At 38.0% G+C, this 14,578-nt stretch overlaps 1 protein-coding gene across 1 annotated transcript in view; it reads right to left on the bottom strand.

Annotated features, from left to right (window-relative positions):
* Positions 1–6,922: 6,922 nt before the first annotated feature.
* LOC102931149 overlaps positions 6,923–14,578 on the bottom strand; it is an 82,505-nt gene continuing 74,849 nt past the window's right edge. The window contains exon 23 of the mRNA XM_043531076.1: positions 6,923–10,662. Within this exon, the coding sequence (XP_043387011.1) occupies positions 10,592–10,662 (71 nt within the window). The 3' untranslated portion in view covers positions 6,923–10,591. The remainder of the gene's footprint in view (positions 10,663–14,578) is intronic.

Here is a 14,578-nt window from a genome sequence, read left to right as displayed (position 1 = left end):
GCACATCCGGCCCCATGGACTTGTGCTCGTCCAGCTTTTCTAAATAGTCCCGAACCACTTCTTTCTCCATGGAGGGCTCGTCACCTCCTCCCCATGCTGTGTTGCCCAGTGCAGTAGTCTGGGAGCTGACTTTGTTCGTGAAGACAGAGGCAAAAAAAGCATTGAGTACATTAGATTTTTCCACACCCCCTGTCACTAGGTTGCCTCCCTCATTCAGTAAGGGGCTCACACTTTCGTTGACTTTCTTCTTGTTGCTAACATACCTGAAGAACCCCTTCTTGTTACTCTTAACATCTCTTGCTAGCTGCAACTCCAAGTCTGATTTGGCCTTCCTGATTTCACTCCTGCATGCCTGAGCAATATTTTTATGCTCCCTTCCTGGTCATTTGTCCAATCTTCCACTTCTTGTAAGCTTCTTTTTTGTGTTTAAGATCAGCAAGGATTTCACTGTTAAGCCAAGCTGGTCGCCTGCCATATTTACTATTCTTTTTACACATCAGGATGGTTTGTTCCTGTAACCTCAATAAAGATTCTTTAAAATATAGCCAGCTCTCCTGGACTCCTTTCCCCCTCATGTTATTCTCCCAGGGGATCCTGCCCATCAGTTCTCCGAGGGAGTCAAAGTCTGCTTTTCTGAGGTCCAGGGTCCGTATTCTGCTGCTCTCCTTTCTTCCTTGTGTCAGGATCCTGAACTCAACCATCTCATGGTCACAGCCTCCCAGGTTCCCATCCACTTTTGCTTCCTCTACTAATTCTTCCAGGTTTGTGAGCAGCAGGTCAAGAAGAGCTCTGCCCCTAGTTGGTTCCTCCAGCACTTGCACCAGGAAATTGTCCCCTACACTTTCAAAAAACTTCTTGGATTGTCTGTGTACCGCTGTATTGCTCTCCCAGCAGATTTCAGGGTGATTGAAGTCACCCATGAGAACCAGGGCCTGCAATCTAGTAACTTCCATTAGTTGCTGGAAGAAAGCCTCGTCCACCTCATCAAAGAATACAAACTTTAAAGCTTTTATTATTTTATGTGTCTCTCTATATATTATTGTTATTGGTTATACTTTAAATTTGCAAAAGTGCTTCAGGAAAAGGAAAGATACTTTCAAATATTTTGGCTAGCATAACATTTACATTAAAATACGATATTTTCATGGTACCCCAGCACATTAGATCAAAGCTATGCAACATGATGACATTTCACAGGCCCTGAAAATTATTTCAGGACCCATGAATGTGCTGAGTGTCTACCTTCTGCACATCTTGAGTAGGAGTGGGAGGAAAGGACACTCTATAAATAAGTTTATAATATAAAAAAGACAATGAGCAGGTGTAGATTTATTTGTTTCTAAGAAAGATAAACTTTGTAGATTTACTTCTCACACAAAGACTATTTTTGTATGTCAGTGTATGCAAGCAGGATTTTCATTTATTTATTTTAATTAGAACTAAACTGGAATGTTTTTAATCCAAGTGATTAATTCCCTTACTGCTCTTGTAAACACAGCAGCTAGGGACAGGGATGGGCTGTGGGGGGAAGGCACTTTGGAACCCAAGCCCCTTTCCAAACCAAAGCAGAAGCAGATGGTTTTCTCCATAGTGACTGAAGATGAGGACAGCAGTAGCAAGATCTGTGCTGCTGCAGTACCCATAACTGACACCTCTGGGCTGCTTTGGGTACTTAGATGCACACAAAAGACCTCCAAAGTGTCAATGTAGCACTTTGGTTGTTAAAGTAATTATCTCCCTGCACAGAGATAAAGAGTTGTTTGTAATGTTATTAAGTCACACATCCCCAAAGAGAAATTCAACACTTTAAAGCAGCTAAAAGAAAGAAGAGTTCAGCATTAACACAGAAGTACTGTTGTGGTTTCTCTCAAACAGCATCTTTACGAAAAGATAGGATTTGATTGAGGGAATGGAAACACGGGAATACTACATACTGTAGGCCAGATTTTCAACTGGTGTAAATAGACCTCTCCACTGATTTCACTAGCATTACATCAGCTGAGAATCTGGCCCTGTCTCCTTAAACAGCATATTCTAGTAGAGCAAATCTAGAGTATAATACTGACCTTGCCACTGATTCACTATATAGTCTTGGGCAACTCACTTAGCTTCCATACCTCAGTTTACTTATCTGTAAAATTAAACTAATAATTGTATTTAACTATCTCATGTCATGTTAGTTAATATTTGTAAATACTTTGCTATCCTTGTCTAAAAGGCATGTTATAGATGCAAAATATCTGTCCAATAATATTGATATAAAAATGCGACCTTCATAAGAGGAGAGAGAAGGAAAATGTATTTAAAAATCTTTACCTAAAGTACTAGTTGATATATTTCTTCTTTTTTTCTTTTCTTTTTTTTTATTTGCCATTTTCCTCCTATATTTTATCTGAATTAAATTATAAAATCATCAAGCCACTAACTGACTTATTTGTTCTATGAAGAGTCATGCACACAAATGGGACTGCATAAACAATGTTAAGATACGCTGGATAATAGTCCATGTTTTCCTAATCATGTATGGTCAATTTTGTATCTTATTAGGTAGCTTTGGGTTGGATTTAGTAAATACAATTTGAAAACAAAGCCTCTTGAAACATGCAAGAAACAAAACAAAAAAAGCCCAACCATTTTGTGAAATACTGGTGCTGGAGATACACTCTATTTTAAAAAGCCCTCATCTCTGTAGTATCTGAGCAACTTCCAGAAATGTATTAAGGAACATGATTAGCATCTATCACATGTGCTCTTTCTTTCTCTTCCTCTCCCTCTCCCAAGAGGGAAATTGTATGAGATTTTTTATTTTTAATGTAATATCTTATATGTACACAGTACACTGTACTATGTGCTATGTTTATGCTAGCAAAGGCAAGGTCAGAGAAACACACCTAGCATTTAGAGCAGAAGGGAGTGAGGTTTGTGGTTGTTCTAAGGCTCAACTTTGTGTAATATAAACTTCAAGAGCTAAGAAAATGTTGATGATCCAATTTAAAAATTAACCAGTCTTCAGAAAGGAGATAGTGGGGAAAATATTCAGCATTGCACAAGATTGAAGCCAATGAAACTGACAGGAGTTGGGCAGTTGAAACCCAGTGCAGTACCGTAACATTTTACTCATTTATCCCTACATATTATACCCCCGCTCCCACTTTTCACTTGGCTCCAAATCACCATCTACATAACTAGCCAAGAAAGGTGAGGAATAGCTTGTTTTCCCTGTAGACAGAGGTGTTTGTTTTAATAATAATAAATAATAAATAATAATAATAATAATAATGATTTGCGGAGAAGGAACAAAAAGCAAATTCTCCTTTCCCCAACACTGTTTGCATTTCTGAACTGTTTCAGTGTATGCTCCCCTTTCCTTTACAAGATAAAACATTCGCCTGTTGAATAAGAAAAGTCAACAGATTACATACAGGCTGTCCTGGGGAATCTCTCTGTTGAATGATTTTGAAGAAAATGGTACATTTTGAAAGTAAATTCTAAAAAAGCAGAGAAGGCATCCAGAGGAACCATCAAGAGCACAATAAACTCAGCTTGGGAGGTGAACAATATGACCCAGCATCTCTTCCAGTAGCACCATTAAATGTTTAAGAACAAGAGATGAAAAATTACCCAGGTGTAACCAGTTTATGATTGTGAACCAGAGGTTGCAATAACTGGCCCTCCCTTCAAGTGCTACAGCTGACCATTCCCTCCTTAGCACTGCCTCTCCCATCACTCAAATATCAAGTCTCACTTCTTCAAATCTGTCTCGGTAATTTTTAATGCTCTAATCATCATAAAATATATGAATCACCAAATAGAATTGCCTCCCATCTTTATTCCCCTCCAGTTCCTAACCTACTTCCCTTCAAGAATTCATAATTTTCTTTGTTTACAACGGCACTAATACACCCTGCACCACCACCACTTTTTATACTAGTCTAGACACTCCCTAGACACTCTTATTCAGGTATAAGAACGCCTTTTCTTGGTTTAGCTCACATCGCTTTGGAAAAGGCACTCTTATTCCAGAATTCATGAAACTGTATTGGTCTAACTCTACCATTTTATTGTCCCAGTATAACTGATAAACTTTCCTCTGTCAAGAAAAGCCCTGACTCAAGGGAGGGAAAGAGAGTCGAATTTGTAATTTGATAGGAAAAACAACTAACGGGAAAAAATAAGAAGAATAAGTTAAAGTGCCAACCTTCCATCTTAATTTACACCTTCTTCGGGCTGCTCAGTATGCAAAGTGATACTAATTTAGACACTGACTTAACTACCTGTAATTTACACTAATTTGCCCACCTCTAAATTTCATCCATTTACTTTTGTTTCATCACCTTTCTGAATGAAAATCCTTTAGATACTTTTGGGGCACATGCAAATGACTATCTAGATAACACAATGTATTCTGCTAATTGAGGTACACGGGTCACAGGCCAAGTAGCCAAAGTTACAGCAGTACAAGTGATTATTGTAATAGTCCATCTGAAGCATATGTCAGGTCACACGAACTTATGACAGATTTATGCCACCAGTTCCCCTTCCTCCTTGATAAAGGGAATGCTATTATTGCTGCAGAATAATTAAGATGACATTGAGAGGTCACAACGCCCTGACAAAGCCCTGGCTGGGATGATTTAGTTGGGGATTGGTCCTGCTTTGAGCAGGGGGTTGGACTAGATGACCTCCTGAGGTCCCTTCCAACCCTGATATTCTATGATTCTATGAACACTAGAAACAATGAAAAGGACTAGTAATAATACAGATTAAAATATTTTAAGATTAAAGTTTTCTTCAACAACTATTCAATATACCCAGTGGAGGGCCGAGACACAAGTCAACATCCCAACACAGGTGACTTTCCACACAAGAACCTTGAAGCAGATTTTGTTCCTAGTGGAATGATGACATGGCAGGTGGCTATTGGGCAGCCCCAGTCATCAAGGGAAGATAAATTGTTATTAAAAGTTACCGGAATCCCTCCTCACTAACTTCTTTTTTTACTAAATGATTTAAAACATTTTCTCTTTAAAACACCTTTTGCAGAGTAATAAAAATGATGTATTTTTGAAGGAGTTAAGATTCTGATACGAAAAGTAAAAGACAACTGAAAAGTAACAATGGCTTAATGAAAAGTATACCACTCCTTTTTATACAGATTTTTTTCTAATTTATTTTCACAGTCTTAAAAATATATATTGAAATATAAGGCAGAAATTCTACCAATCTATAGACATTTATAAAGTGCTCCCCACTGTACTTTTTCAAGCACTGATCCTGCAATTGGACCCCCATGCAAAAGGGTCTGCCCATGCTGAACTGATTGCAGGATTTGGGCCTAACTTTATAACTTTCTAGTAATCTACCGTTTGCATCATGAACACCATTACCATTGGCTAGCATTTAATTTCAGTTCAAGCTCTCTTCTAATTTTTCTAAGTATTTCATTTTGCATTCATTTTATTTGAAAAACTGAGAGTTTGTAGGATTGGACATATTGCCAGCTAGCTGGGGCATGAGGTGCAGACTGAGCACTAAAGCCCCAGCCACAGAGCTGGTAATTATTGTAATTGGTCCGTTTGAAGCACAATATATCAAGTGGTACAGAGAGTTCAAATTCATGCCAGTCAGTCTCCAGTTGGCACAGGCAGTACTCTCGGGAGGATACAGAGATCTCAGCAGGATTTATTATTGGCATCTGCTCAACAGTTCTCTTTTCCAAATGGTTTCAAAGGGGGTGGGGGGGAAGCTGATTTTTAACAATTTAAGGTACCTAAAATGGATGGATGCCCACAGCCACATAGTCTGCAATGGTAATTACTATCAAGCAATTTAAGCAAGAGGGATTACAAATATTATTGCTGTAAAGAAATGTCTATCAGGCTTTAAACAAATATGCCCTGACCACTGCAAAGTTACCAGAACATTTACTATGAACAGTACTACTATAGGTACGTGCAGCGCTCCAGAGGACAAGGTACAGTAGACTATTTACATAATGTGTGTTCTTCTGTAAACAAGTCAATCAAGTTACTGGAATCCTGGCATACTTACTGTATGTACAGTACCAAACGTGCCTAGCAAATAGGTTGTGGGAATGAGAGAACAATAACTTACTTTATAATAAAAAAAATAAACTCACAGGAGGTAGGATTGGGGGAACTGTTTAGGTCCAATTAAATATCTATTCTAAGGCATTTCTAGGGTACCGTCACTGTGGGGTAAGGCACTATACACAGTAATTAAGATTTTCATTGAGCGTTTTTCACAATGGATTCTGCTCTTCACCTCACCTACCTTAAGCTGCTTTTTCATTAATACCTCCTCAGGTTTGGGTATTACGGGACTACTTTCACAAGATGGTGAATTTTGTATTGTGGTCTGATTTCCATTGGTGGGTCAGGTTTTAGTAGAGGACCCTATTAAACTATGTGGGTAGTTCAATATAGTGCAGTGAAAAGGAAGGAAATCTGAGAATTCCTGCACTGTTAGGCCCTGATCCTGCAAAGACTTAAACATGCATGTAGGCCTTTTGAAGTCCTTGAGACTACACACGTGTGCAAAGTTACACATGTGCTTCAGGGTCTTAATTAGTTCCATATTGTTTAATGGAAAAAATAATGGAAGACCACTACCTATTTAGGCTCAAGTCTTAAGAGTCTCTTAGGTAAGGAATCTCACAATAGGACATTTCTGTGCTTCTCAAAAAAGTACTTGTATTCTCATAGGTCAAAGTATTAGGGGGAAAGAAATGAACCATCTCAGATGAATGAGAGGGTGAGGATGTTCTTTGAATCTACAGCAGGGAAGGGGGAGTAATGGGTTTGCAAATAAGCATAAAATTTACCATTATAGGCCTGCGCCTGCAGCCTTTACTCACATTAAGGTCCCAGTGACTTCATATGCTGCAGGATTGGGCCCTATATCCTTGTATTGTAAAGGCCTACATGCTTATCAGAAGAACCCTTCTGGTAACCATGAAACAGCGTAATTTGAAATATCTTTATTTGCTGCAACATGACACAGCAAGATTTGTTAGGTTACGTGTTTCAGCTACAAATAATCTAATTAAAGGAACAGTAAATCAAGTTAAAATAAGGCCATGTTAGTTCAAAATTGCCTTTATACACAAGACCTACAGAGTATTACAAAGAAAGGTTTGGTTTACCAAAAGAAAAAGCTTATGATGTAACAATGACTGAGTGAAGAGAAAAATCATTCAGGATTTTTTTAGTATTTACATATGTTATCAAGTAAAGTAAAATCACATCAGTCGGTCTGATATCAGAAATTTGCTATGATGAGTCATGAGAAAATGTTTTTTATATGGCAACAATGGACAGAAGATCCTGTTTGCATGGTCACAAACTACCTTCTAGGAGGCCACATTCACAAGTTACTGCATGTCAGACAAAGAAATTGATTTGTTTGGTGCAATAAATGATGGCAGACCTTTAGATATTTGAGGTGTAACAGATGGTTCTCTAGGAAGAGCACACAGACTGGCAGACAGTACACTTCATTAGAATGCCTTGAAATGTCTTCAGCAATTACACACTGAATACTTTAGGAAAAAAAGAACGGTCATCTCTATGATTCTCTCAGTGCAAACAACGTTCCTTTCCCTGTTCTGATTCTAAAGAATGATATCTTCTCATATCACACAAGCTACTGACAAAGTGAGTCAGCAAGCTGGAAGGGGGAGTTAAGGGACACCTTCAGCCCTTTAATGATTATAGGAAGCAAGGCTCCAGGCTGATTCTCTCCAAAGATATTGTTATCTGTGGAAGGAGGAGCAAAAAGGAAAACATCTTAACATTCAGAGAAAACAAGTTTTGGCATATAACTGTAAGAGTACTTTATCTATAGCTATCTATACTACGGAAATGTAACTTTTGGAGGAGAGAGAAGTTTAAAAACAAGCCCCTTCAACCTCTTAGGAGCTGGGAGTGCTGCTGAGGCAGTGTGCTAAGCCCTTAGGGTAAGCAGTGGAGGGGAAAGGGAGTACATTACTCAACATAACCCCCCTCTGGTAGATTAAGGGGCATCACTGCTGGGCTCTGAAGAGTCCTATTAATCTGGAAGATTACGGCAACAAGCCTTGAGGGCAGGGTATGGAAAAAAAGGAGTTCTTCAGTGGTATGACCGGGATTCTCCCTCCCCGGCTTGTGACATGACTGGCTATTGTATCCATTAACAGTTCACAACCACAGATAAAATAAGAAATAAAACAGTAATAGAAATGCTGATGTTGGTATTATAAGTAAGGTTTAAACAAACATCTCTTCTTTCTCCAAAATAGTCATTTCTGGGGTCAGACCTTCTCAAACAAATTTCACCCTGGATAGAATTTTATATAGCAGTGTAAATACTAACCAAAATGTGTCCTTTTAACCAATTGTAACTTAAACATTGAGGAATCATAACTGCATTACTCCCCCTCCAATTAGCAGCAACTTTCTTTATGTATGCTTATGAAGCGTAAACTGTTCACTTGTCATTACAAAGACCTTCTGTAGAGGACTTAAAAAAACAGCAACAGCAATTAAGATGACAGCAGAGGTGGATTAGGCACATTATGTCAGAAAATACCCAGCTGTTTCCTTTTCAGCAAAGGACACACCAGACATCTGAAACGCTGTGGCCAAATGTTGCCAGTCCACATAGCACTGGTAGGGACTTCCAAGATGGGGGCATGGATAAGAGAAACTAAAAAGAATATTGTAGAATGAATGATTTTCTTTTAAAATCATCAACAATTCCTTCTGTGATACAAAACTCTTTTTTTACCAAGAGTACAGATATTCTATTTTATAAAATGTGTTCTTTGCATGTGAAATTGACTAAAAGCAAAGTGAAATTGACTAATCTATTTTCATTGCCAAACTGAGAAATCCAAAGTGTACTGACAGCATAAAGAGTGGAACAGTAAATCAGATAAAGCAGTTCTTTCACTTGGTTGTGATGGAAGGCATTTAAAGAGTTAATTAAGATATAGGCTTCAGTACACCTAGGTTATTACTAACAACACTAATGTCTGTTACAATCACATGTGCCTCTCTGTGCTGCTTGCTCCTGCCTGTACATCATCATGACATTAATAATCTAAGGAATAATTTGTAACACAAGAAAGGAATTTGTAATTGAATTTTTAAGCTGATATTGTCCATTAAAAAAAAGATATCTGAAATATAAATGCTTCAGTTTGGATGCTTTCAGCTGGAGTGAAAGGATTAAGAACATCTGAGGAAATAAGATAAATTTGATTATTGGTACATTATGAAGGACAATGGCAAACACTACAAACACATTGAAGCAGACACTTGGGTGAAGAAACTGTCTCTCTTTACAGTCCTCCTAAAGATACATCATTAGAGGAACTGTATGACAAGATCATCAAGAAGATTCCCTTCACCTATAAGTTATTGTTTCTGATAACAGGGCAAATGTGGCAAGTGTCTTTATAGATGGAAATTGTCTATTTGCCATTTTTTGCCTATCACAATAACTTGATTATCCACGATCTCTTATGCAAACACAGGAATGCAGAAAACATGCCAGCTGTTAAATGCATTGTGTGGACACTTAACTCTGCTTTACATTTAGAAAGAGCTGCAGATGCAAAAGCTCAAACATTAGATACTTACCAAATTAATTTTTATTTTTGAGTGCAGGAACATCTGTGGCATATAGCCCTTAGCAGTCCCATAACCTTAGGTTTCCTTTCATCTAAGTGTGTCTGGTTTGGAGGAGTGAAGCACATTCCTGGTGTAGCCACATACAGCTTGCACAGCTATGCAACTCCTCCCCTATCCCAGGGAGAAGTCAGACTTCAGCAAGTTCTTCTGTCATAAACTGAACTCAAGATTTTGGGGCAGATTTCAGGTGAGGCTCTGAACAAGAACAGCACCATCACCACCTCAACATCCTCACATCCCTGTCAATTCTAGCTGGCAGCCAGCTGGGGGAACTTGAAAAGGGTTGTGCATCATAATAGCTACACAAGCAGGGCTGAGAATTTGGCCCTATATGGATGAATAATTAAGTGTCATTAAGCCACTAAGAGGTTTGCAATGTGGCAAAGGAGTGAAGAGGTGGCCATTCTGTATTTGACACCTACAGAGTTGCAAATGACAGAAAACCAATGCATCATCCTGCAACTATTTCAGGAGGCACATGGAAGCTGAGTTGCAACAATGCTGTCCTGGGTAACTTAATTTTACTCAGATTTCCTAATGCATAAAACAATAAGGTACAAAGAGACTTTTTAATCAACTGTTGTTGCTGATAGTATAATAGCTGTTGAAAATGAACTTTCACATTTATAATCAGGAAAACAACAAAAGTACATTTTGAATCAGCAGTAAATGGAACAACTTTAATGTAAAGATACATACAATTTATGCCCTGTACATGCAGGAAGAAATGCTTTTTGTACAAAAGATTCTTAATTCTATTATTTATGTTTTTTAAAAAAATCAGTAAGTTACAAAATGGAGGCAAAATACACATCATGTATACTTAGTTTTAGGTAGAGCCTGAAAATATGTTTGATCCAGTTTAAGAATTTGATCATTTTGATACCCAATATTCTTCACCTTTGAGGGGAAAGCTCAAGAAGATAGTTCATAGATGACCATAACCTGCATTCAAGAGGACTATTTCCTGTAATGAAATAAAACATTGGTTGACCTAGATGGACAGACTTGAATATGTTGTAGATAAGAGGTTTGAGACATTTCCTTTTAATTTTTTTCCCTTAAAAGTATTCTATATAAAAATATTGGATGAAAGAAACATTACTTGAGGATACCACTCCTTCCTAATATTACTTAGGGATATACAGAAATGGAGGTTGATTGGCTACAGCAAAGAGAGTGTTCAGCTACTTTAATCACTTCAGTTCCATGCCCTCATGCCCACTTTGTTTAAGACTGACCCCTTATGGCAATTAAGTTGACAAAGAAAATAAGGGCATGTGAACACACTAGATTCTTGAAGATTTAAATTAATGCAAATAAACCTGAGTAACTCACTTACTCCATGGCAGCCTAACTATAGACTGTTGGTAACTGAATATTGTTCTACATTTACAAAATTATAAGGAGCTTTCTAGGCATTCTTACCAAATCTGTTTCATATTTGATTTGAAGATGGGAGAAAACGTGGCACAATACGAACATGAAATTAAGAATTTCTATGCCAGAATAGATCTATAGACCATATCGTCTGATATTTCATCTCAAAAAGTGGCTACTGACAGACGCTTCAGAAAATTGCAAAATAATATGCTCCTAATTGTAAAATATGAAAGATTTATTAGAATTAATCTTCCTGCTTAGGCATCACATACAGAAGAAACTCTACTGAGAAAAGTAAAGCAATCTTTTCCTTATAACACTTGGTTCAATCAGAGTTTGAACCTGATTAATTGTATCAGCATATGCTTTTACAAAGAACAAAATATGTATGTGGAGAGAGAGAAATAGCGGGGTCCTCACAAGACCTGTACTGCAACCAGTGCTGTTCAACATACTCAAATTATCTGGGAAAAGGGGTAAACAGTGAGGTGGCAAAATTTGCAGACGATACAAAATTACTTAGGATAGGATAGTTAAGTCCAAAGCAGATCTCACAAAACTGGGTGACTAGGCAACAAAATGGCAGATGAAATTCAATGCAGATAAATGCAAAGTAATGCACACTGGAAAACATAATCCCAATTATACATACAAAATGATGAGGTCTAAATTAGCTGTTATCACTCAAGAAAGAGATCTTGCAGTCATTGTGGATAGTGCTCTGAAAACATCTGCTCAATGTGCAGCAGCAGTCAAAAAAGCTAAGAGAATCCTAGGAACCATTAGGAAAGAGACAGATAAGAAAAAAATATCATAACACCACTATATAAATCAATGGTACGTCCACACCTTGAATACTGCGGGCAGTCCCGGTTGCCCAATCTCAAAAAAAGATACATTAGAATTTGAAAAAGTCAGAAAAGGACAACAAAAATGGTAAGGGATATGGAACAGCTTCAATATGAGGAGAGATTAAAGAGAGACTGGGAGTATCCATTTTAGAAAATAGATGACTCAAGGGGGATGTGATAGAGGTCAACAAAATCATGAATGGTATGGAGAAAGTGAATAATGAAGTGTTATTTACCCCTTCGTATAACACACAAACTGGGGCCATCCAATGAAATTAATAGGCAGCAGGTTTAAAACAAACATACGGAAGTACTTCTTCACACAATGCACAGTCAACCTGTGGAACTGGTTGCCAGGGGATGTTGTAAAGGCCAAAAGTATAACTGGGTTCAAAAAAGAATTAGATAAGTTCATGGAGGATAGGTCCATCAATGGCTATTAGCCAGGATGGACAGGGACATAACCCCATGCACTGGGTGTCCCTAAATCTCTGAAGGCTAGAAGCTGGCACTGGACAACAGGGGATGGATCACTTGATAAATTGCCTTGTGCTGTTCACTCCTTCTCAAGCATCTGGCACCAGCCACTGTCAGAAGACAGGATACTGGGTTAGATGGACCATTGGTCAGACCCAGTATCCTTATGGATATTCTTAATGTAGAAAGTTTGTATTTGCATGCACTGAATCAGTCAAAAGTATATTTCATCAGCTTTGTGAGATTTCATGGATATCTACGTTGTTATGGGCTAATATTTTTAAAATATTTATATGCAGACTATTTCTGATATATTTACTAACAAAAGAATAGGCATCATTATTTATTTTTTGTTATTGTAGTGCTTAGAGACCCCAATCAGGATAATAGCTCCATTGTGTTAAGTGCTGTACAAATACAGCCCCACAGCTGAACAAATTTAAACAATCCATTTGTAAGCACAACAAAGATAACAGGATTATAAGGAATAGCCATCATGGATTTGTCAAGAACAAATCATGCCAAACCAACCTCATTTCCTTCTTTGAAAGGGTTATTGGCCTAGTGGACGGGGAGACAAAGTAGACATGATATATCTGGATTGTAGTAAGGCTTTTGACTTGTAAGCAAATTAGGGAAATGCAGTCTAGATGAATTTACTCTAAGGGAATACACAATTAGTTGAAAGACCGTAGTCAAAGAGTAGTTATCAACAGTTCCCTGTCAGACTGATAGGATGTATCTACTGGGGTCATTTCCGGGTCTCACACTACTCAATGTCTTCATTAAAGACTTGGATAAGGAGTGGAAATGATGCTTATCAAATCTGCAGATGACACCAAGATGGGAGGGGTTGCAAGCACTTTGGAGGATTGAAGTAGAATTCAAAATGACCTTGACAAATTGGAGAATTGCTCTGAAATCAGCAAGATGAAATTCAGTAAAGATAAGTGAAAAGTACTTCATTTAGGAAGTAAAAAAAAAAATCAAACACACCAATATACAATGGGGAATAACTGGCTAGGTGGAAGTACTGCTGAAAAGGATCAGGGGTTATAATGGATCACAAATTGAATACAAGTCAAGAATTTGATGCAACTGTGAAAAATGCTAATATCATTCGGTGGTATTAACAGGAGTGTCATATGTATGACAAGGGAGGTAACTGTCCCACTCTATTCTGCGCTGGTGAGACCTCAGCTGGAGTACTGTGTCCAATTCTGAGAGCCACACTTTAGGAAAGATGTGGACAAATTGGAGAGACTCCAGAATGGAGCAACACACATGACAAAAGGTTTAGAAAACCTTCTCTTTAAGGAAAGGTTTAAAAAACTGGGTATGTTTACTGTGGAGAAAAGAAGACTGAGGGGAGACCTGATAACTGTCTTCAAATATGTTAAGGGCTGTTATAAAGAGAAATGTGGTCAATTGTTCTCCATGTTCACTGAAAATAGTAGAAAAAGTAATGGGCTTAAACTGCAGCAAGGGAGGTTTAAGATAGCTATAAGGAAAAGCTTTCTTACTATAAGGGTACTTAAGCCTTGGAATAGGCTTCCAAAGGAGGTTGTGGAATCCCCATCGTAGGAGAATTTTAAGACCAGACTGGACAAACACGTGTCAGGGATGGTCTAGGTTTACTTGGTCCTGGCTCAGTGCAGGGGGCTGGACTCGATAACTTCTTGAGGGCCCTTCCAGTATTACTTTTCTATGATTCTATGAAGCATTTATACCTGATGTTATTTTCTACAAGTCACGAAAAACAGAAATTGCAATCAATTAACACGGCAAGGGAACTGCTTTAGAGACTAAACAGTAATCAAGCTGAAGCCGAACAAAAACTTGAACTAGGTCTTTTCTGCCTCGCTGCGACAGTAGAGTGTTTATTACTCTCTGAAACCTAAGTGCCAAATGATTGAATTTAAAGGTCGGTTTATATGCAAAACATGTATTTATAAGCAACCTTACTGACCCAAGGACACCTCCAAAAATGCTGAGGGACAAAAGACTGGATGATCTATTTGAGACACTTTAAATGAGTAGCTTTCCTTTACCTTCATAACATCTTTTTCTCATTCTACTCAGTTATGTAAGTCCTAGATCTGAAAGTCAAAATCTGTAACTCTGTTAGCTTGCACTGATTCATGATACTGCAGATCTTCCTGCCACATTACA

The sequence above is a fragment of the Chelonia mydas genome, chromosome 17 (genome assembly GCF_015237465.2).
Source record: "Chelonia mydas isolate rCheMyd1 chromosome 17, rCheMyd1.pri.v2, whole genome shotgun sequence".
Taxonomy (NCBI): Eukaryota; Metazoa; Chordata; order Testudines; family Cheloniidae; genus Chelonia; species Chelonia mydas.
Note: the sequence above shows the minus strand (reverse complement) of the source record. Positions and strands in the feature narration are given on the sequence as shown.